The sequence below is a fragment of the Ischnura elegans genome, chromosome 11, assembly GCF_921293095.1.
Source record: "Ischnura elegans chromosome 11, ioIscEleg1.1, whole genome shotgun sequence".
Lineage (NCBI taxonomy): Eukaryota > Metazoa > Arthropoda > Insecta > Odonata > Coenagrionidae > Ischnura > Ischnura elegans.
In genome coordinates, this window is record NC_060256.1 from 55,572,192 (window position 1) to 55,597,370 (window position 25,179).

General features: G+C 36.5%; 1 protein-coding gene across 5 annotated transcripts in view; it reads left to right on the forward strand.

Moving 5' to 3' along the window:
• The window catches only part of LOC124168024 (nuclear receptor coactivator 2-like), a 304,024-nt gene that overhangs the window by 272,975 nt on the left and 5,870 nt on the right, over positions 1–25,179 (forward strand). For all 5 annotated transcript variants that reach the window (XM_046546108.1, XM_046546111.1, XM_046546109.1 and 2 more), the window contains 2 exons: positions 10,451–10,690; positions 22,936–23,117. In XM_046546108.1, coding sequence (XP_046402064.1) covers positions 10,451–10,690; positions 22,936–23,117 — 422 coding nt within the window. The remainder of the gene's footprint in view (positions 1–10,450; positions 10,691–22,935; positions 23,118–25,179) is intronic.

Consider the following 25,179-nt stretch of genomic DNA (forward strand, 5'->3'; position numbering starts at 1 on the left):
GTTCCTATATTGACATACCCTCTGGAAGTCATCGAGGCAAAACAAACTAGATAAAATTTATGGGGAATTTAACTGTAAGGGTATGACATTGTCATCTAAATATACAAAGTGCCTTTGAAAATTTCAAATCGACCCTTTAGTTTTATTATGCTAGGTTCACACCTTTATTTTTGCTTTTTAATTGAAGTTATAAATGACGCCATAAGTTTTTATCAAAGGAAATTGATTTTAAAGAATAAGAAAATGTGTTAAAATAATTTTTGACCGTGAGATTAGTATTTAAACTACCCTTAATTTGAGAAATGTATCATATTCTATTTATCTGTAATCAGGTCCCAAAAGGTCCTTTGCAAGGAATGGGTTCTAGTAATATGTGCTTCAAGACGTAACTTTTGGCTGCCTTAAAATTTAAAAATTTTGATTTCCTCTGAAAAAAATCATTGGGAAGTTGAGAAGAAAAGTCATATTCGGAACTTGGATGTGTAGGTACTTGTCAATCTAAAATTACCATCTTTAAAACAAAAAACTGATCTGTAAGGGATACAGAATAGGCACTCAGCAAATAATACAAAATTGAACTTTTGCCATCTGTATCATTTTTAGGCTAAGAAAATATAAGTTAATCTACTTAAACTAAGATTTCTTACATGTCCATCCATATTTTATGGAAATTAGTAATTGCATGCTGCTTCGAGCATCTTGGGTCCAAACGAGATTCTCTTCAGCCCTGATGACACTTCATCATGCGCAAAACTTGTCCATAAAATATGGAAGGATGGGGTAGAAATCCTGGAAAAAGTGGATGATTCGACCAAAAGTTGTTGAACAATATCAGGATTTCTTGGTGGATAGTGTTGCATAGTAAACTCTTCCGGTTTTATACACATTATAGTCTCTCCCAATTGGCCAATGCTTTGTTGGAAAAATATCCCAACGAAAAATCAGCTGGCCCATGTGAAGAGACTTATCCTGTGTTAAACTCAAGAGGAATGTGCTTACCACTTATTAAGCTTGATATTTTGGCAGTTGGTATGAATTTGTCATTCTGGATGATCAGAAAAAATTTTGTGGCATTTATTCGAAGTTTTTTGGGAGGGCCTTATCATTTCATCTTCCAGTAAAAGTCGTATTATTTTAATGTGTTATTGCTTCATCTTTTCAAGGTTTTTGTTAATACCTCTTAAGTAACTTAATACTTTTCTAAGTATTTTATTGGCTGCTCACGCTATCTATTCCATTTACTTACTAATGCACACCTGCTTTTCCTCCTTGTCCTTTCCATTTGAGACACCACTTATCCTGCCAGCCTCGTATATCCTCCCCTGTTCACTACCATATCCAGATCGTCCCTTGAAACCTATGGCCACCATCATCTCTGTTCATGTATTGTGTAAATAATAATTAGCACTTTTTTATCTCCTACCATTCCTCTGTAGCACCCCATTGTCAAGTACTTTCATCTTCCTGCTTACATGATGGTCTACGCCAAGAGTGTGATGCACCTGTGATGCCTGAAAGAAATGTAGTGTCTGCTTATCGTTCTGTCTCCCTAATCCTTAATTATCCGTTTCAAATATCGTCTGTTAGCTGGCTACCCACAGGTGAGTGGAAGTAGCTAAGTCTGAAAGGTGCCTCCTGAAAAGTTCTCGTCTTCTTTGCATCAATCATTTTCACGTACGGGGCTTGAGAACGTACAGCAGACTCCCAATTATCCGGCTGCGGCATATCCATGTCGCGGATTATTTGTGCATGATTTTCACTCTCATTCAATGTTTTCCGCGATCTTCATAAAAAATAAAATCGGAGGAAAAATCTCCAGAAGGACTGCAGTTTAATGTTAGGATGCACCAAGTTATTATTTCCTTTAGAATCCCCTTCTTAAAACGGATGTGATCGTGTGCTCGCTGCATTCCGAAGTTCCATTTTCCTTTTCCCTAGCCTCACATTTCCAGGTCTTTTATGGTAGCAGTGGGAATACAAACACAATCATGATGTCATCGCTGAAAAGATTGGGGTCTCGTAAAAAGAAAGCTCTTAGTAAACCCAGAAAACAGTCAAAATAACAGAACAAAAAATGTGTGTAAATAATAATGAATTGCTCGATTTACCTTAATTATGAACATTTAAAAAAATAAAAGTTTAAGTTTGGATTATCCATGTTTTCCAATTATTCGTGCCGTCTTTCCCCATCATTAGCCCGGATAATCCAGAGTGTGCTGTACTCTTATCCGTCATGCCTCATGGAAATTTTTTGTGCTCAGACCAATGTTGGGTTTCAAAGAAGTTATGTTTGTTTGGTTGTTCTGCTGCAAAGTCAGGTATCCATGACGATGATGAAGTTTTAGACCTCTTAATGAATATGGTCGTGACATCATCACCTCAAAAATTCCCTTGTGTGGAACTGCCAAGAAACCGAAATTTTTTTGAGCAACATTGTGAAAGCCTTTAGAAAAGTCAATGCCAATCATTTTACATGTCTCAACCAAAGTGAAATCTTTTTCTCTCGCGAGTCCCATTAGTCATGTTCAAATCAAAGTTATTGATTTTGAGTTGAACCAAATCAAATATCTGAAAACATTCTAACAAATTATCCCATGCATTTCCATAAACATAAAATAATCTGTTAAAAACTAGGTTTGAATCTGAATGTAGAAAAATGCATATTCAGAATTAGGATGATCAAATTTCATCAATGCCAGAGGGATTAATTACTAGAGAAAACATTTTCTCAAAAGAGTTATTCCTCAAATGGTTTAATGGGAGGTTTTATTTCATGAGCTGGTTGGCTAAGCACCAAATCTTCCATATAGATGACTGCAACAGCTAGGTGATGAATCGGTTTTCAAGGTTTTATTGCCATTTTAATTGCGTTATTCCATCTTATCTTTGGAAATACAGGTTCTTCAGATGGGAATATTGTTGTTTCAAAGCTTTCTGACTTTTCCAAGGACATAAATGTCCAATTACCAGTTACAATACAAAATAATATCTCCATAACAGCTTCTTCTTGTTGAATTAGGGTACATAAACATTAACCTGTCGAAAGTTGTGGTATACACCAGTGGCATAGTAAGGGGGGAGTTCCAGGGGGTCCAGACTCCCCTCCCCTGAAATATAAAATCACAATTTATTTCTGTCATAAAAGAAAACAAAATAATGAAAAATCATGGGTTTACAAAAGATTTCTTTGATAAATAACGTTTTTAAGATTATGAAAAGTGTTAAAATTAGCTTAAAACCCTCAACTTAGTACCCTGTTTTTCAGAAATTTTCCACCCTGGCTTAGGACCCCCCTGAACGAAATTCCTGTCTACCCCACTGGTATACACTCCTTCAGTTGCATTTTATGAAAGCCAATTTGTGCAGCTCAATTTGATTCAATGAAAATTCCAAGAAGTCCTGATTCTATGCAATTTGACATTTACCTGGCAGCACCATTTCTCCTTTTCTCACTATTTTTGATGGCATTGTCTGTAAGTGTCTTTCCTCTTTAAAGCTGTCATCCTATCTCAAAACAGTTCATCAACCGTCCCCAATACTCCCTATCTACCTGAATACTCCTCATGTAGCTGAGGTAAAAATATTGTAAACGCTCGCATGATTTTTAAGCACCAAAGATATTTGAAACAGATAATGGCGGTGTCATATTGATGGTTGTTCTAATTTAACGTCCTGAGTCCTATTGTATTGATAGAAAATTACTAGGGATGGGTCAGTGCATTTCTTTGATTCTTGGTTTGACCAGTTCTTTAGCTTGGAATAGGAACCGGAGCGGAAAAGAAACGGTGCTGCGCGAAACCCAGTTTGAATTCTTTGCTTGAACATACATACACATTTTTCGTGGCATACTTTTAACAGAGTGATGGTATGGAGACAATGGCGTGTGAGAAAACTTGATGCCTTTTTTTGGGTATCTGAAAAGAGACTCTTTCCTTGCATACGTGAGTGATGAATTTTTCTTGGAATTCCGCTTGGGTTAAAAACTCCATTGTCGCCAACATTTCGAAGAGTGCATTGGTCAGTGTCTTCAGGGTATTCTGACTCAGACTTTAAAACTCCATCATCACCAATTGACTGACTTACTGCCCAGAAGACGAGGAGCAACTTTGTCTTCGAATCACTGGCAACGATGGAGATTTTAACCTGAGCACAAGACAGAGAAAATTTATTAGTTTGGGTAGTTTACGTAATACCTCTACCAAAATCATTCGTAACTCTTGGTAGCTAAGCAATGGGATCAAGATCCTGGGTGGATCCCGAAGGGATAAACTCTTGAGGCCAGGCTCTTGACACATACAGTAAGCCCTTGACATTCGAACAAGATGTATTTCGAGACAGTGTTTGTCATCATAAAGAGTAACAGGGCATCATAAAGAGTAATTATCCTGCAGAATGCAACCGTGCATTACAATTTACGTTAACGAACTATGGTGACCAACTAATTTAGTTGTGCATGCGACGTGTTTGGTGCAGAAAAAATTTTACTGACAGCTGGAAGGAAGGACGAGCAAAACGCTGAACAGTTCCAAACTTCACAACGGTTGAACTTAACCCGATACTTTGTTTAGATTGTGCCCAAAGTGCAAGTTTCTCTATGCTACACCCCTTTGTGTGACACGATCTCATAGGCACCAAATTTGAATTTTCAGTCACACTGGAATTTTTTGAATGTTCATATCTCTGAAAGTTTGTAAGTCGAATGTTTGTGAGTAGAGGACTTACTGCACTTCACTGCCGTGCACCTTAACACATTCAGTGCGGAGGGCGTCAGTTGATGTTGTCCTGTCCAAGCTGAGATACGGAGCACGTCAATTGACGTGCCGTGCTAGTCGGGCCGGGAGCCCTTTCTCCTCCTCCGTACGTGATATCCACTTCGGTGTCTTCCGATTGTGTGCATGGCCTTAAGCAAGCTTCCCTCTTTCGACCCGCGTGCGCTGTTTGTATATAGCAGTATTTGAATGGAAGTTATTGTGCGAAAACCTCTCTATTTTTCTGTCTTTTTTTTTACAGCCGATTTTGACAACTTAGATGAAAATCGGGCTTGCATTCGATGAGTTACGGTAAAGGAGGAAGAGAAGGAGAGACTGCCTTGATTAACCTTAAACCATCCTTGCACAGGTTCAGGGAAAAAGCTCACGGTGCCTGGCATGCCCTTATGGCCATGCTAAGTTAAGAAGAATTAAAGTGCGAAGTATATCTGGCAGTGAAAGGCTACGACTGGGAATTTAAATCCAGAGGCTGAAGGATAAGGAGCCCAACAATGCCACCAGGATAGGGAAAAGATAGAAGAACCTTGTACCATCATTAGGGCGATGAAAGTTTTAGAATAGATGATAGAATGATCCAGAGATTTTTCTCAATATTGGCAGCCTTGCCATCAAAAGCGACTTAATATCCCTAAAGAAATGGCAGTTCATCGTGTGATAGAATGGTCCAGAGATTTTTCTCTAGATTGGCAACCAAGCGATCAAAATTAAGTACTCTATCAAGGAGTGGGACAGAAAATCTCTGCCTGCGGAACCAAACCAGAATTGGAGCCAACAAAAATGGGAAGCCGACCCATCCTGAAATGTATAACCATCAGCACCCCTCCTGAAAATGGGTCACGCCTTTAGAGAACCATCCATGATATCCACTTGTGGCATTGCCTTTTTTCCCAATGGGTAGTTTTACAGTGTTACTGGATGCAATTAGCAATGCATATCCTGTCCTGTTGTGTGTTCTTACCATTCACCATCTGCTTTTTTTCTGCTAGCTTTTGTTATGTGTCTCTTATTTTTTTTCTAGTCATTTGTGTTGTACATATGGTACATAAGTGAGTTTTAAAAATATTAATTGTTCTTTTTTTGTGCTTTGTCCCATTGCTGCACTTGTGTGTTTTTTTGTGTGTGTATAGTTTTTGTGTGTGCTGTTGTTTTTTTTTCAATATGCATGCAAGCAGTGCTTTTCTCATCAATACCTCTCATTCTTTTTTTTCCTTCTCAAAGCAGTTGAAACAGATGCAGTGCAGGAGGCGAAATATAGTCGGGATGTATTTTTGTTAGTCAGTCATCTTACCCAGCTTGCACAGTTATTTAGAATACACTTGGTTTTCATGGTACACTCCCTCTTAAGCATATGCTATCCAATGCAAAGGGGATTTTGTGTTGGTGCTCATATCCCTGGAGAGGGAGCATATCCGTGAATCCTAGTACATTCTATGTGTATGTTGTCACTTGTGCTAGCTAGGTAATCTGTTTTGTGTGTGTGTGAGTGTGCTTTTACTTGCGTGAATGTTGTGTGTGTGTCTATCTGTGAATATGAGTTGGGCATTACCCATGGTTCGCTTCAATCTCCTTCCAAGGCAAGGTATATTTTTTTTTAAATCAGAACCCACTTTGCCTTTTATCTGGAGTCTTATATTGCATGGAATGACTTAATTTGATGGAACCCTCCTGGAATTCATGGTGTTTATTAGGAAACTAGAATGGAAAGTGCACAGTCGTATTGTGGGATAGAGAATTGAGGACAGTGGAAAAATGTCCTGGCAATTTTAGCTGCTCAACATTCTGTAAAAGTGAGCTTTCTTTTTTGATGATGTGACTTTGGTAGTGTGAGAATGTTTCAATGCATAGTTATCTCTCTTTCATCAAAGCCTCATTTTTATATTCATGTCTCCATGGTAGTGCAGTGCAAATCAACGATTTTTATTTCCAACTGAATGGATCAACCTCTAATCAAAAAAGTTTCTGAACAAATCACGTCATGTAGGATTTCCAGAGTTAATCAAATCAAAATAAAATTATCTGTGTTCGAATCAATGTGAAATCTTAACACGTTGCGTACGGATGGCGAGAATTCTCGTCATTTTTTTCCCGAACGTTCCGGACGGATGACGAAGATTCTCGTCATTTAGGCACGGCAACCTAAAACAATTTTAAAGCGTACAATACGTATTCGTTAGTACGTTTTCAGTTGCTGTTCGTTATTCATAATGAATTGATGCATCAACGTTTGATTGGGTCAAGTTATATTCTAAACATTAGCTTTTTAACCATGTTTAAACCAAAGGCATTACGCCCTATTAGGCACATATTTCCAGAATCGGTGTTCCTAGGAATTTAAATACCCTGGTACGCAGCGTGTTAAGTAAAGTACATGTAGCATTGGCAGTGCCGAGTGAAAGACTTCCTGATTGCACATAGATGTTTATTCTGGCTATACTTAGTACAGGACTGCCATGAATGGCAGTAGAGGTGACTCATATAGTCTCTTACAAGAATCCTCTCAAATGCTACTCTAGAATTCTGGAGAATAATCTTGAAGTTTAATGTGAGAACCGTAAAAAATATTTTCCGGCACCCGAACTCAAACGTGGGCCAATGAGGCAGATGTGGTGGTGCATTGCCACATACATATTCATCCATTTCAGATTTGAGACCAAAATTTAGAGCCATAAGCCTTTAAAATCAGTTTCACGATTTTTGGAAAATGCCATTAATTGGTCTGGTTCGTAACAAGTCGAGGTACTCCCAAGTTATTTTATTATGAACGGGTTTTTAAATAGTTAATACTAGATTTATTATTCAGAAATAAATCTTGCTGGTTAAGGTATTTCAAATCTTCTATCTCGGAGAGATTGTGATTGCCTGACAATATGAGGTGATTCAATTTGATTTCAAAGTATTTGCACTGCTCTACTTACTACTTAGAGTGGAATTCATTGGAATCATAGTGGAGAGATATGTATTGCTGATACTGCACCTAAATTCAGAATATAATTCTATGCTTCCATAAATTATAATGTTATTTAATTAGAGATATAAATCAGGGTGAATGAGATGGATTGGACCTATCTGTAAAGTGACTCTGTTAGTAATGCCTATTTGGGGTTAGTTTACTGTATAGATGAAGTTTTCTAAAATACATAAAACTTTCTATTTTTAGCTGGTTGACCCTGAATGCATGTAATGTCAACAGTGCACTTATGTATATTATGGAGAAACATGCGTTAGTTTTGCTTGGGCTAATCAATGATCTTTGTCATTCCAAACATCAGACTAATGTTTTAATCTGAACATGCATGTCTTCAAAAGCTGTCATTCAGCTGGGCCTATTTTCTCACATTTTGTGAGTTATAAAGCTCGCTGTTTGAAGAAATACATACACCTCTGGTTTATTTTATTTTTCTAAGATCCATGTCTCATTGTGTAACTATTTATTTTCGTGAGACTCTCCCACACGTTGAAGATTGTGTTGTATTACTGATTTGTGGCAAAACTTCTGTTCGTCTTTTGGAGTACCTACTCGTCTTTATTGTCTTATTCATGTCTGTGTTTCATGAGAAACCCTTCAGCTGCCATGGGGATCCTATCCTCGGAATACCTCAGTCATGAATAATGTTTTGTTCAGATCACTTGCATTCATTTTAATGCCAGGGGAAATATTTTAGAGATTTGCTTACATTTTATAGTATTTTGGAATTGATGTAGCATTTTTTAACTGTGCAGATATAGCTGCCAGTGGAAAAATTCAGATGTTGAAAAGCTCGATGGATTAGCCCTTTGGCAGCATAAGGGTTCAGATGACGTGATGGTACCTAGCCAGTCCATATGTGTACAGTCCTGGGGTTTTAGTGTGGGATATGAATACTTATAGTTAATCCTTGAATGAGTTAGCAACCAAAGTGTAACAGTGCTTAACTATGGATAGTCTTTCAGTCAAAGAAATTGAAGACCAAGAATTTTGGCATTACAAAATCCAGATTTACTTGTGTTATGATTATTTTCTGGTCATCCTTTTTATCCAAAGACAAGCTAGCTAAATAACCTCTCGTGTTTATTCTCTTCCATTTCATGTTAATGCTCTTGAAAATGGTGCTATTTAACTCCTGCCATACTAAAATAAACGTTATTTCACTTTAATCATTATTAAGGAATATGCTATCAATTATGTTGTGACTTTAAATAATGAAGGACTATATTATCCATGTTTTGTAATATCTCACTGATAATTATTTGATCTGGAAAAGTGTTTGTGTTGATTTTTTTATAATGTTTGCCTTGACTTGATTTAAGCATTTTATGATAACTTTTTCACTATGGAAGAGAAACTAATTTTAATTGCTGGCATTATGTTAATACCATCTTCAAGCGTGCATTAGCATGGGACTTGGCTATAGATCTTGCATTTAATTTTTTTCTGCAAAATTAGCTTTGGTTCATTGACAAGTCACTCCCCTTTACTTCTGTTTACGAAATAAACGAAAGTGTGGAACTCTGGTTGGTTTCTCATACCTCTCTATTTCCTTTCATTATATTTGTGTGGGTGAATGTTGATGACTATAAAGTCTGTGTGCACTGGCGCACTCTTTTTTTGTGCTTGTTGCTATTGGCATGGGAAGGAGCAAACCCTGCCAATGTCTTGTTTACTCCTAATGGCACGTTAATTCTTTCACCACCTACCACTTTATGTCCTCATTGATTTCAAATTCCACTGCTTAAAAAGACCTACAGAATTGTCATTGCTTTAGAATCCCCCTGAAAAAAAATACATTATCCCTCAGTCTGAACTAGAAGTATGTACATTCAACTTGTTATCTTGTACCTTTGTAATGACTTTCATTACCACCCATAAAAAGCTAATTTCAGCATTTTTGTTTGCAAATTTAATATTCAGCCTAGCATCATTTTAATTTTTGGCTTTTTTTATTTCCTTTGGTGGAAATTTTTATAATTTATTTTGTGTTTAAACCTTGAATGGAGTCAAGGTAACATATTTGTCAATCCTGGATGATTAACTTTTCTTTAAATTGATTTAGTTAATTAATTATTCCATAATCATACGTGTGAGGCTGAAAAAAGTTGATGTTATAATTGTTTATTTATGTAATTTCATTTAATTTCGATGATACCAACCGTAGGATGTATTGTTTAAACATCATCATTCAAAATTCAGTTGTGATCATTGTATAAAGACTTTAAAGGTAACTTCAAGATTGTCGAGCTTTTCTGTGGAATTCTCCAGCAGTTTTATCAACAAGTTTTTTGAAAATTCTTTTAATATTTTGTTTAATAGAAGAATGTCTGGAATTATCAATTAAACTTTTCTTTCAAGATGTGTGCCATTTGGCATGCAATCTATCACATGTTAGGCCTCTTTATTAGGCCATTAATTTTTTTTGTAATCTTGCAATTTTTAGCTCATGGTTTTCAAGTGGGAACTTTATCAAAGTTTATGTTTAAAATCTTTTTACCTGTTTTTTTTCACTCTACGACTAAGTACAGATTTCTTTGGCCCTCATTTGATACCATGTTGGAAGCTTATGATTTCCACCAGGTTATGGCTCCGTTAATAATAATTGGTTGGGTTAGGCATCAGCTTTTTTTGGACCTCTTCTTTGGAAGGGAGTGTAATGCGTCCATCCTCGAACCAATTCAGTCATCTCATAAGATGCGTCTCCTCTCCGTAGGTGGGGGAAGCAATGGGAGCGGTGCGGGCATGACTTCGGAGTATGTTCGCCAGGAACTTCGGGCCATCGTCGGGGCTCGTACCCAACAACACCAGCACCAAACGTCTCCTGTGGGCGGTCAGGGGAACCTTTCGAATCAGGGACAGCACCAACACAACATGCGACAGCAACAACTGGTGCAATCTGTTAGTCCAACTGGTCTGGAAGCCCTTGGCCTCTCGTTTGAGATGCCATCCTCTGGTAATTTTTGGCCCACACAACATCAAGCACAGTTTCCCTGCTCAAGTTTGCATTGTTCACCAGTCAATCCCACGGAAACTAAGTTCATTTTTCTATCACTGTAATTCCTTTTTTTTCCATTCGTAGTTGAAGAATTAGTATTGAAGCTGCATTGTAACTATCTTATTTAACTTGTGAGCTCTCTAGTGATTCCCAGATTTTAGGATTTTGGTTGCTGCCATATTTTCCAGTGGCTACCTATGCCATTACCATGTGGGATAATCATTATTTTATGGTCTGTCACTTGCTCCATTGACAGAAACAAGCAATTCTTCTGAGTTCAAGCCTGATTCAAGACATGTCCTCTATCAGGGTTTCATTCAAATAAATTTACCAGTTACTGTGTTTATTAAGTTCAACAGATTCAGGCTTCAATTGGTGGAAGTTAGACATATTTAAGTAAATGAAAAGTGCTACGACCTTTCATTTACTTAAAAAAAAAAAAAACTGTGTTTATTCGTGGAAGTCAAGCACTTAGGCAATTTGATGTTTTCTGGCGATACTTTATGGAATTTACTCATTTTGAATGAAAAATTAAATGTTGTTTTTCCACAGAATATTTTTATGGGTACACTATCAAGTATTCTGTAGAAAAACTGTTTTATTGTTCATAAAAAAAGCACTTAGCTGACTATTTCTTAGATTATGGCTATGGTTTTTTCTGCAAAATTCTTTCTTCAGTTCTGTTTCTGTCCTTCCTCTCTTCAAAACATACGAAAGGGTTTTTATCCTTCTTTTATTTCACCCCCTGCTCCATAACAGCATCCACATCTCAGTTCATTGACCCAACCAAGGTTGAGTGCTAATATCACCCCTGGAACTGGGATAGTTCAAGCTCCATGCAAATGATCACTCTTTCATTAAGTCTGGTGAGGACATTAGGAGAGGACATTAGTTTACAAAGTTTGATTACACTCTATATTTGAAATATTTGAATTATTAGGCAAATAAAAATCATCATAAATTTTTTATGTAGAAAAGTGTTACAAGCAGAAAAAAATCAAAAAAAGAAATACATTGAAAAAATAGTTATATTGGTACATATTTGAAACAATCATAAACAGCCTGTTGTCGATTTTTAAAGAGAGGATAAAAAAACACTGATAATTATGCTTGTATAACATTCAGCATGATGTTGTATCAGCCATCATTTTGATAGGATTTTAATCATAAGTATGTTTTGCTGGAACATTTTCAAGGAATCACAAAAAAATATTAATTTCACTTGCTGCATTGATGATTTTTCTTCTGGCTATCACTGATCTGCATCCCGTTCTTTCCTGAAATAGTCCACATCCAGTAATTGCAAAAATTATTCTTTGAGTGGAAAATGTTTCTTACATAATGTTCATGGCTATTCAGGCTATTATAAGACTGGAGGACTCAATAATAGTTTATATTTCCATATCAAAAAGCCAGGGACTGAAAATTTGGGCATTGGACAATCTTGGATAATTTCCAATTGATCCACAGGATATCATTGATTAATATTATTTTGATCTACATTCGATTTGATGCTACTTCAATTTGAGGTAATTGGAGTGGATTCCTAAATGCTTACTTTAGACAGGACTTGTTTTCAAAATTTTAAGTTACATTAGCCTAGCATCTTCTGTAGTAAGCCATTGAAGGTCATTTGTTAATGCATGAAGGAGAAAGAAAAATGTGATAATCAGAAAAGAGGTAAAGATTTGAATATCAGTGGTTCCCTAATTCATGCCTGTTTTACCTCTTTGGTATAAAATTTTTACACATATTATATCACCAATGATCAGCGAAGTGTTTATGTGTTTCTGATTCTTTTTTACCTGTTTTACTTTTAACTTCAGTAATGGTTTTAACCACACTGATTTTGGTGCTTTTTCTTATTCTTGCATCCTTGCATGTCGTGTGCATGTTAAGTAGAATTTTTATGCTGGGACTTAGACTGGACTACCTTGTCACTATTAAGGTAGTAATTTTATTGCTTTTTATGTATTAAAATATTGTCAGAAAATCAATTTATTGACTTTCTGTCAGTTCATAACTTTGTGTATTTATATCATGTTTATTGAGTATTGTAAAAGCTTTAATAGTTGCATAGGTTTTTTTCTCATATAAATGATGCCAATTCTGTATTCCTAGTTTTACATTGGGTAATAAAATTGTTTTTGTGCCAACATATGCTCACTTGCTTGAGTAGTTTTGTTGGAGCCAAAAAAAGATCAGCAGAGTTTTTGAAATGATATCATTTTGTGCTGAACTAGTAGCTTAAGATTCATCACCTGAAAAAGATCTTCATGCTAGAAATGATATGCTGGACTTAAATGTAATCCAGTGAACAATGATAACTGCCAAGCAGTGCATGAATATAGTCAGAATTAATATAACTCTACTGAGGATATCCACTTATAGCCATTGCCTGTTGTCTTGGGAATCACATATAAGGAATATTTGCAGCATAGCCCTCAAGAAATTAGGATTCTTCATGCGTATTGTGGGAAGATTTTTGGATGAGGAAGTAAAAGAAAGGTGCTATTTTGCACTCGTTCGACCTCACCTTGAATATGCAGCGAGTGTATGGGATTCGGCGCAGAAAGACTTAATCCGCAAACTGAATAAAATACAAGGGAAGGCTGCGTGGTTTGTCAGAAAACTGCTACGGACATACAGACAGCATTACCCAGGTGTTTAAGCGATTGAGGCTGGGAACTGCTGGAGACTCGGAGGCTCCGTGCTAGGCTTAGATTGCTTGAACAATTGAGGATGGATATCTTTAAGAGTGACACAGAGAACATAATATTAGATCCTCACTATATTTCCAGGTGCAACAGAAGCGATAAATTGAGAGTGATGTTTTGCCGAATTGATGGATTTGTTTTTCTCCCAAATCATGAAGGGCTTAAATAAATGATAGTCGTAATTTTGTTAGAGCATTTCCTTTTATGTGTAAATGGCTGGGGTCCCTGCCACACGTCTTTTAGGTGGCTTGCGGGGTAGTATGTAGATGTAGTTGTCCTTTCCAACATGTATGCAAAGATAGCCTTTTTCAGAGCATTTTGAAAGGGGTATATACACCAAGGACGAAGTTTGCCATGAAAAAATATTCAACTTAACTGGAATTCGAACCCGGATCTCCTGAGGTGTCAGGTGTGTTAGCCAGTTGCACCACCAATCCATCCTCTCAAAGCAAACTTTGAGATGGGTTTTACCGAATGAAGTCTTGGCATCGTAAGTTTAAACTACGGCACATGTGATGGAGGTTGTGCTTACTAAGCCACAGTCTGAGAAATTAACCCTACTTTGTCGTGATTCGGCTACTATTAATTTCAAAGTACTGCATGAAACAAATGACTTTGTACACAGTAACGTGCACGGGTGCATTTTACATCATTTATATACACCAAGGATCAAGTTTGACAGAAATTTTTTCAGGGGGTTTGCATGCAGGTGGTTTCGAAGGGGTTTACGGGGAGGGGAATGAATGTTGGGGGGGATTTGTTTGGTGGCTTAGAAGCCTCTTAGACGCTTTGAGTGCCGCTCTTAGATTTTCTTACCTTTGCAGAAACTCAAGTAAAGTTTATCCATCCTTTTAGACCCCATCTCCCTAACATTCTGTGGGGGGTTTGAACCCTGTAATTTGCTAACTTTAGCCTTGTCTGAAGTATACTAATAAATGATACTTATTATCAACCACTTTTTATTTTATGTTCTCTCTTAGTTTGTTATTTCAAGTGACTCATAAGTCAAAGATTTAATGACGCTTACACAAAAATATAGAATAAGCCCTAGTGAACGTCAATAATTACACGGAAAAGTTGGTGTGATTCCGAAGAAAATAATTATTTTAGCTGACCAACACTCCAGAGAGAACATAACTAACTTGTCTAGAGTGTTATGTGTCCACGGTTTCTGTTTGATGCCCTTATTATTAAGCAAACATTTTCGAATCCTATCAAATTATGTCAATGAATTGCAATTTGTAGCCTTGAGTGGATACTGCATTCTAATTCAATTCCAAGCCATGCTTTCCTCCCTCTAACCGTTTATTTTTTTTGTAAAATATAAAACCATATTAGATCATATTTTGTGGAAACACTCCATGTATCCATACTAAAATGAAACAATGGTAAAATTTCTTGAAGTGGGCCTTGTCCCATGATTCCATGTTCCCTCCGAAACAATGGAAGTTAATGTGTAATCAAACAAAAGGCATGGAATTCAGAAACTCATGGAATATTCAGAGTATGAAGTATTGGGCACATATATCTGTATCAAATAATTAAGCAAAAAGCAAGTATTTAAGCTTTACTGCAGGAATTTTTTCCTTCTAAAGGATCAGTTAGACATTAAAAAAGGGATAACGTTGGAAAAAGTAGTAAATTCACTGCAAATTTGACTTCCAAATAGCAAAATTTGAAGTGATCCAATATGCAGCTAGACATAGTGGGTGGCATGAGGGTTGGCCAACACTCCCAATTCATTGATCATTCTCACGAACCGCAAAACCATGAAGTACTTTAGATAAACTTCAAAATTCATAATTATGTAAGTTATAATCATCATTTGTCAACATGGGTTAAGTTGCTGTGATTTATCTTCTATAAGTACATATTTATCACCAAATTCAGCCTGAATTTCCATAAAATTTTTAAATTCTTGTTTTGAATCCCTAATACGAGTTTCCTACAGAGGGAAAATTTGATCCTTCAAAAAGTTATTTTTTGGCCCACGCCCATACAGGCCCATTTTGGATCAAACTCCTCCTCTGGCCTGAAGGTGCCAGAAAAACTGTTAATGTCAGCCTTGAAACAATGTGGTGGAAACCCAGAAATCATGAGAGTACTAAAATTATATCATTTAATTATGTCAATATAAGACTAAAACAAATTGCTCATTTATGAGAATTCATTATCTTCACTCCAAGTTTGACCACAATTTGAACAGGATTTGAGCGTAAGCCTTGCCCAAGCAGAAAGACATCCTCTTCCCTCCAACGGGTGACTTGTCCCTGAAAATATTCCAATGCACAGTCTTAAGTACAATGAAAATTTTAAAATGAAAACTGACTGATTTCATGAATTTATGAATGCAAGACAACAAAATAACCCCTTCCCAGTTTCCTATTGTAACTGCATGAAAGATTGTTGAATTGGTACGTTCATTTTTGCCTCCCTGCTGAAGAATTCTTTTGAAGTTGGTGGATGTGGCAGGCTCTGAAATGGAGAAAGGTTGCAGTTTTCTCTGCCAATTTGGATGGTAGCTCTTTTTTGAAATGCTTTCAGGCATTATTTTCCTTTTCTGTGCAAGGTTGTCAAATCCATGTTAGTGCAGCAGTAAGCTTGGTTCGAAGTTCAATTCAAAATTTGCAAGAGTGGGTCCACATTCAACAGAGTTAGGTTAAACAGGAAGTCCTCAATTTACATTCAACTTATGCACTTTCGTAGATACGAACATTAAAAAAATTGAAGCGTGCCCAAAATTTCAAATTTGGTGCCTTTTGTGGAGTTGGCCGATGCGATGCAGTGTGGCGTAGAAGAACTCTTTTTGGGCGCAGTTTAAACAAATTATCAATTAAAACATTGCGAATCCACAAACTGTTCAGTGTTTCTCACAATTTTTCATCTTGTGGGCAGGGAATTTTTTTTTTTTGGCCTCCCGCTGCATCGCACGCACCGCTAGATCCATTTGTCACCATCATGAGTTAATGCCAAATCGTAATTGAGTGTTGCATTCTGCAGGATAACTACACTTTTCGTTGCCTTGTTCAGGTTTTGCAACTTACGAACAAGGCCTTGGAACGCAACTTGTTAATATGTCAAGGACTTACTGTAATTAATTGAACTTCTGGCCCCCTCACCTTCATTTTGGCTCCACATATTTTACAGTGATAATTTTAACAGCCACGGTATATTGACCGTGCAAAGGTAGCATAATCATTAGTCTTTTAATAGGAGGCTGTAGTGAAAGGTTTAACGAGAAATTAGCTGTCTTAATTGCAAACTTGAATTTTTCTTTTGAGTCAAAAGACTTGTATTTAATAGGGAACTTGCATATATTTCAGATATAATCAATAGCCCCAAAATTATATAAAAATATATGTTTGCATACCTCGGTGAAAGTTTTTTTATTATTTTATGACGTGGTTTGCGATATTTAATGCATCAAAGTTCACGAAAATTTTCAAATTCAAGTGAGAAGCGAAAACGCCCGATGATTGGCTGGTAGAAAAGTGACGTCATAGTTCAGTACGAGGCACGGCGGCACGGCCATAGTATAGGTTGCATAATTGAATACATGCGACGGCGTGGTTATGATTCATTTATTGAAGTGCAGACGTATCGGAGTTGTTCATTGTGACTTCAGGGCTATTATTTGATCTATTTCTCCTCCATCGAAAGCGATAGATTGCGTAAAGATGAAGGCATATGGTTATTCTTACGCTGATCCTAGCAAGCTTCCTGTTACTGATTCCATCATGATAACAGGGTATTTTAGTGAAACTGTAGACTTCGTCGGCTCGGAAAGTCGATGCCGAGAAATGGAAAGGTAGCTGATGTGCATCTGTAATGTTTTATAGTTCATAACAAAGTGAGACTTGCGTATAATATTGGCGAAAGCGTATACTCATGTGAAATGTGTATTCTTTTGGCAGTCCGGTAGAGTCTTATGGTGAACTTATTTCCACCTCGAAGCTGTCGATGATACTTTCAACTTAAAAATACCTTGCCTGGAGGGCGACAGGAAGCTCTGAGGAAGCCAGACTATCAATGTTTCAATTAAGTAGCGATAATATAGACGAACTTCCAACACAATCTACCATCTTGTGACTAAAAACCCCGAAGCCGCTTCCTATTCTGCAGAAAGAATCGGTCAATCGCACTTCGATCAATATAATAAACACAACGTCTTCAGGTGTTAATAAGTTACTTTTGAAATGAAATACTTCCTAAATTAGCATTAAAATGTGCATGTTTTCTAAACAGAGTCTTTAATACATTTTGGGAGCTTTTCTCACGATATATCTGAAACCTACTCTAAAGGCGAGCTCATCGTCATTGCGATCGGTTGTCACTTAAAAATTCCGTATCGGAAATCCTAGAGGGATGACTTTCGACGATGACCGTGATCACCTGCACTCTCACTATCACTGGAACCCGTGGTGAAAATATCATCCCAATCCAATTTCTATTTGGTTTTAACTGGGGAAAGAGCAACATAAAACTGCGCATTTTTTGGGCAACTTTGGGTTTGACTTTCCCTCAAACACACCATTTCCCCTGTGGTGCACATCAGTCCTATCTTTATACGATGGCCTGACAACCTTTAAATGGATCCTTGGTTTATCCTGACAACCAACTAAATGGAAACTGCTGATCCACACATGTCCATTCTTATCTCCATAGTTTCCTAATCAAAGGCAGCGGAACATTCCTCTTGTGACTCAACTTTTTTTTTGAAAAGCAAGCAACGGCGTAGAATAAAATCAAAGAATGCTGCGATTCATTTTTTGTGACCACCTCTGGATTCCATTCTTTTTCCATCTACAATTTCCTTTATCTTTCGGGGTAAACCATGGGACAAGATAATGTTTAAATATTTTCATTAATTTATAACAAAATATAAGTTCGAAAAATACCCAAAAGCCATTTTATTAATCCGCACTGATGAGTGTAAATTAATGTGGAAGATGAATGCTGTAAACGTAGTAGTTTTCCTTAGGTTGAGTTGCAAAGTTCATGAAGTTGACAAAACGGCTAATTTGTCGGTGCGCGGAGTCATTTATTGCACTGACCGTGTCTACATTTTTCAATTTTTTTGTAATAAAATAAATCAGAATTTAGGATAAAATTTCCTTTAAAATGACGTATAGTTCATTATTATAGCATGTAGTGAAGCCAGGATATAAATTTGCCAAGTACAGCGGCACATCATTTTGACGCCGACAGTAGAAGAAAACGCTGTCTTCTTGTCTGGCACTCGAATGCATGAGGATCAACGTTGCTCTATATTTTCATATTTCCTCCCTTGATTTTAAACATCATGGAATTTTCTATGTCCTTCCGTAACTGAAATTTGACAAGTGCCTTAATAATTTGAGTCCATCGTAACGATCGTAACCATCGAGAAACACCTATCTCGATTTTTGTTCGGAAGTTGAGTTTTTATTCTACGGCGGCCGAATCATCGAATAATCTATGTTTCAAGTTATTCAGTCAATGAAATATGGAAATATTATTTATATTAAAGTTATTTTCGCTCACATAGCACACGGGTTTATCATTCCGTTTATTATACTGTTATTTTTCCGTAACGTTCATCCCGACAGACGGCATGCATCGAGGCTTTTCTTTTAATTTCCTTCGTGGGAATGCAGACGAAATTTTTTTCTGGGGTGTTATTGCACAGAGGAACAATGCACCACTTGTAATTTTTCCTTATTTCACCCATGTTCTCCTTTAAACGCAACGTGGCTCTTCCAAACCTGCAGTTACTGGGCTTGGATCTTGGACTCGTACTGAACTATGACGTCACAGCCAAAGATTAGTGGGGGCGGTATTTTTTAGCCCGCGAAACTCGGGCGACTTTTGGGAGTCATTTTCTAGGGTATAAACTGAATTTTAAGCGGAAAAAAGTATATTGCTGTACTAAGTGTTTACTGTAGTATATCAGCATACTGTTTATAAAAAGTATGCAATTTCCCTATTGGTGGACGAAAAGACCCTATAGAGCTTAACAATTTTTTTCTATGTTTGTGTAGAGTAATATTATTTATTTATATTGATAAAAATTTTTTTGGGGTGACAGTAAATATATACCGTATATCTCCGAATATAGTCCCCCCCCGAATATAGTCCCCCCCCCAATTTTGAGACCTCAGTTTTGGGAAAAATTTTAAAATGTAAAGGAAGGCAATTTTTCTGTGGTTAGCAAGTTAAGATTCTAGATTCGATAAAAACTATTATTTTCTGTGAAGATTAAGAACAAATCTGTTCACATATTTTCCATCACAACAAAATAACTATACCTAAAACATGTTGTGATCCATTGCATGTATCAGTAATTCATAGTTCCTTAACCAGATGTAATGAAGAAATGAGAAATTTTTTTAAGTATCCAAGGCTATTGTATTTTTTAAACCTTCACAAATTATTAATATTTTTGATTTCCAAATGACTACAGACAATGTCAATATGTAAGCTTTAACTTAAAGCCCATAAGCAGTATTGCATTTGGCCCTGAAACTTCCTTAGATCCAGAGTAACACAACCATCAAGTCATCACAAATCCAAGTGACCTGAAGAATTTAGGAAATCTAAATAAAATTGTGTTAAATAAATTATAAATATTATAAAAATATTGCTATCAAATGCCTGCTAAGCAAAACAATTAAACTACAGGACTTACAAATATCAAAGTAATAAAATTAAGAAATAAACTTTTTCCAACAAACATTAAAACTGAAAAAAAATTATATCAATTTTCAATGCCTCGTCGCGAATCATTGCATAAGTTACACAAAGAGCTTCTGCTCTGCATTTGCGCACAAATTCGACGATATTTTCCTCTAATTCTTTGAATCTGCCGCATCGAGACCCCCGAAATGACTTCCGCGATGTATTAGCGCTTTGCAAGCGCTGTAAATACTATGATTTACGGCGTATTCTGCAACGGCTATTTTTAAATTGGCATCGAAACTCCGTCTTTGAAGGCCTCTAATCTGCGGCAGGATTGATCCTCATCTTTCTACTTGATCCATCACCTCACTGTTGAACGTAAAATTATTTTTAATAAAGAAAATATCGCGGAAATAATTGCGAAACGTTATGCGACGTAATTTATCGATCCTATTTACCCTGACGAATTGAAGATATTCCTCAATAAATTGATTACACTTTCGATGCTGAGTCGCTGTATTTCGATCAAATGCAGTAATGCCGGCGCTTCTGGTTTAAAGTCGTCGATTATTGCGCCTTTTCAGAAACAAATGCATCACCTATTGCGCATTCTTGTCCTGCGAAAGCGGTAAAGGCAGTGGTTGTAAACACGAACCGCACGGGCACATGGACGTATAGTAGCTACGGACGCAATGAAATGCTAAATCGTCACGAAAGGTTCACTTTATCTGTTTATTTTTCGCAATTATTTAAATCGTGTAGTTATTAAATGAGCGACGGGTACATATACTATTGATTCAATTCTAGTGTTCGATTAATGTAATGATAGTGTGTTTAGTTTTCATTTTAATTATTTACTGTTTTGCGTCATTAAGTGATCAGTGTCGATTGAATTATTCTAACAATACTTTTCCAAGAAAAATTAGCGGCTACCCGATGGATTCCGTGAAAACGCATATTCGATATGCTATTTGAATCGGAATAATCGTATCTGTACAACATTTGTGGTAAAAATTGTCTTAATTTCCGGTAAAACGTGGCAGTATTTACTAATATCTCCGATTATAATCCTCATAAATATACTCAAATAGAAAGACTACGAGAACATTAGCCATTGTGCCGTTATTTATTACTTTATGGTCACGTTTAGTATGCTAAACTGGATTACACTCGATTATAGTCCCCCCCCCTTACTTTTCCGCGGCCATTTTTGGAAAAAAAGGGGGGACTATATTCGGAGATATACGGTATTTAACTTTTATCATAATATTAACATTAATTTTTGATTTTTGGATCCAAAATTTTTTATCACTAGATTTAGTTACCTTAGGGATAACAGCATAATCTTCCCTCAGAGTTTATATTTACGGGAAGGTTTGCGACCTCGATATTATTAATTATCATGGTCCACTTACCTACATTTTGGCACCACATATTGGCTCCAATGTGGTGCAGTGCAGGAAAATTTCATTGTTTCTGGTGCAATAATAAATTTTATCTGCTCTTACACATTTGATGAACTTAGTGATGTGGAGTTTACTTTGAGGCTTCCATAACTTACTAATGTGACAGAAAATTATAAATGACTTCTTTGGTGTAGCTGATGATTTTCTCATTAAAATGATGTTTTCACCTTTGTTTTCTATTTTTCCGAACCTCATGCTTAAACATATAATTGAAAAGATTTAAACTTGGACATACCTGTTTTCTGGGTAAATTCAGCGTTTGCTTCCTCCTGATATCATCCGGATATTCTATTTGAGATATTAAATCATTGTATAACCACCTTACCCTTGAGTTTGTGATGGCTGGATCATAACCTTTACTTATTATGGAATGTAAGACTTCACGTTAGGAAAATGAAAACTCAGAAGCACTAAAATATTTATTTTTCTACAATTACAGTTCAGATTACAAATTATATTCTCGTATGACTCTCATTTTTTATTTAAACAGTCATTCACTGATGATTAAATTAACAATCGGTACCAGTGGCATCATCATAGACATAATGAAAGTTATGTATTTTATTAATCTCCTCCCTGCTCTTTTGCTAGCATATAATTTTTCAAATCAGTGGTTGATTTTAATGTCTTTGTTGTTAGAATTGGATACAAAGGAGTACAATTGAGGCATAGGCATGGAAAATGTAATGAGTCACTAAATGTGATTTATCCATGAGACGAAAGAAAGAGGCTTGCTAACATTGTGAAGCTTATGTTAGTGTATAAACTTCGTCAATCGTAGCAACTGATATATTGTACCTATTGACTTTTTACATTGTCCATGCCACTGGTATTTGCAATTACAATGCTTCAATTATTGTTAGTATCTAGATGGCTATACTCATATTAACGATAGTTTCCTCAAAATAGCTATCTTTTCCAACACAATTGTTGTTGTAATTCAGTTGAGGACCTCAAATTCGGAATCCAAAAACCCGGAAAACCAGAAATCAGGCATGTTTGAAAATTCCTCTGCGTAGTGTTTCGACTTGCCACCTCGTGGCACCACTCTCCAAGCCGAGGACGAGGTGGAAGTTAGCACAGGCTATGAACTTATGCTAACAACCTAGGCATGGACACGTACGGATCTCATTTATCGAGCACAATAGCCTGAACGCATTTATAAATTAATTAATTAGCAAAATATATCATGAAGACCAGAAATCCAGAAACCCTTTGGTCACAAGCTTTCCGGAATTGAGCGCCTCAACTGTACATGGTTTTTGGAAGTAATGGCAGGACTGGTAACCCCTCTCGGATGTGTTTGGGATCTGTAGGCCAAAATGACAGACTTTTCATTCGGTGCTTTGTCTCATTTTTGTAGGTGGTCCTGAAGATAGTCCGAAGCTGTGGCCTGGTATCGGAGCAGATCTCGTGAGTGGAGGTGTTTCGTCTGGAGCATCTGCCGCATCCCCATCGCCCGGGTTGAGTGGCAGCGGAGGTGGTGGTTCGTTGCGATCCCCTCAGGGAAACAACAATGGAAACTCCTCAAATGGCACTGGCCGGGTAAGAATCTAGGAATTTACCATAAATAGCATGTTTTACTCTCTTATTATTGTAATAAAATTAATTTAAGACATGAATAGGGTAGTTTCCTTCATCAAAGAAAACGAAAGGCATTGATTGCGATTCGTTACCCGACATTAGTGTATTCACAATATACAAATTATTTGGTTTTAGAAATTCCAGTTTTGACGAATTTTAATGGGCAACTTCAACCTCGTTTGAAAAAGGCCTGAATGGCGCCCATATTCTAATTCAAATATTCTTATATCATTAAAAGGAAAGTACGAATGGGTTATACTTGGGTAGAATTTAAGACATCACGCAATGGTAAGGTGTAAATATGAACCAGTTCATCTTTCTTCAAAAGAGAACTATCTGAAAAGCCGTTTAAAAAATTCCTGTGTCCAAGTCCAATTTTAATGTATGCAAGAAGAATAAAACACCCTAAAGCACGTCATTTCAGTGCTGTGAAAGTCAATCATCATTAGGGTAGTTTCCTTCATCTAAGAAAACGAAAGGCATTGATTGTTAATTTCCCAACATGAGTGTATTCATAATATACAAATTATTTGGTTTTAGAAATCCCAGGTCACATGAATGTTAATGGTCAATTTTAACCTCATTCAATAAAGGCCAGATTGGCACCCATGTGATGCCACTCCATGTGACGTCTCAGGGGCCCAGATGCTATACGAGTAGTCAGGAGCTACCGAATAATGAAAGTGAAGTTAACTGCTAAGGTTATCACTGCGCTGCTGTCAATTGAGAAATGTAGCTATGAAAATATGTCCTGCTTTTCCCTAGTTGAAATTAGTGTGGATGGAATAACAATGTGTTTAAGGTATGCAATCATCACTGGTTTGGCAAAATTACTGACTCAATTCTTATGCCAGCTAATCTTTTCGTACTTACATAGTTGTATCTTTTTCACTTCCTTCAACACTTGTTCCATGTATTTCATCCAGGACCTTCCTTTAATGTTCTTGATTTCCACGTGTCTTTGGATAACTATCTTTTTCATATCTCATGATATGTTTGATAAAATCTTCTTCTTAAGGTTGTTATAAGATTTCACTTTTACATCCAACTCATCCTAGGAAATCTCTTTTAGTCACATGGTCACACAACAATCCATTTGGTTATCACTTGTCTTCTTAAGCACTACTCAGTATTAATCATCATGAGAAAAGTGAACAGATGTAAAACAGGTTTCTGCATAGAAAACTTGCCTTTCATCCATGTTTCTTCTGCTGATTTTTCCTGTGGAAACTTGACTACTGACTAACTTGAGTCATCAAAATGGTGAGGGCAGCACTTGCATCAACGTCATCAAGAAAAGCTTTCAATTTTTTTTCTGTTTTTACGGGTGAGGGATTCTTACTCATTTATTCTTATTTTGTTTTCTTTACTCAAAACACTCCTCCTCTACGAAAAGGGATGTTGAAATGTCACCATTGTTTATTTTTTGACCTTGGCTTATCAGCCATTTCATCTCCTCACTTCACTTTTTCTAGGAATGGCCATAATTTCATGCTTACATTTATAGTGTGGAATTTTATCAAGAACTGTTTGTCTGTCACTTTTGAATGTTTTTTTATGTTCTTCCTGTTGCCATTTCAATGTATTTTGGGAAGAAGGCGGAAATGGCTTGGGTTTACCTCTTTCTATGTTTTGTTCTTGTCACACATTATAAGGTTAGTAATTTGTGAGTTGGAACTATGGTAGTAGATTCAAGAGAATAGTAGATTTTATATTGGAATGCTTACCCAGAATGTCCAGGGACCAAGAACTGTGCTTGAATTTTTAGTCCCTGCAATTATTCATGAATTTCTGCTCTAACGGGAATTCCAAAATCTTTTTTTGCAAATTCATTTCACACAAAATTTTTCCAGTTCAACTCCAATTTTCTGGCTTAAAATGTTTTTGTCCTAATTGACACTGCAGTAGTTTAGCAGAATTTGTTATGGCCGCATCTAAACATGGAATGTCAGACAAGACAACAGATTCGAAATTTCAAGCACTTTCTTTTGCAAATTCATTTCACACAAAATTTTTTCAGTTC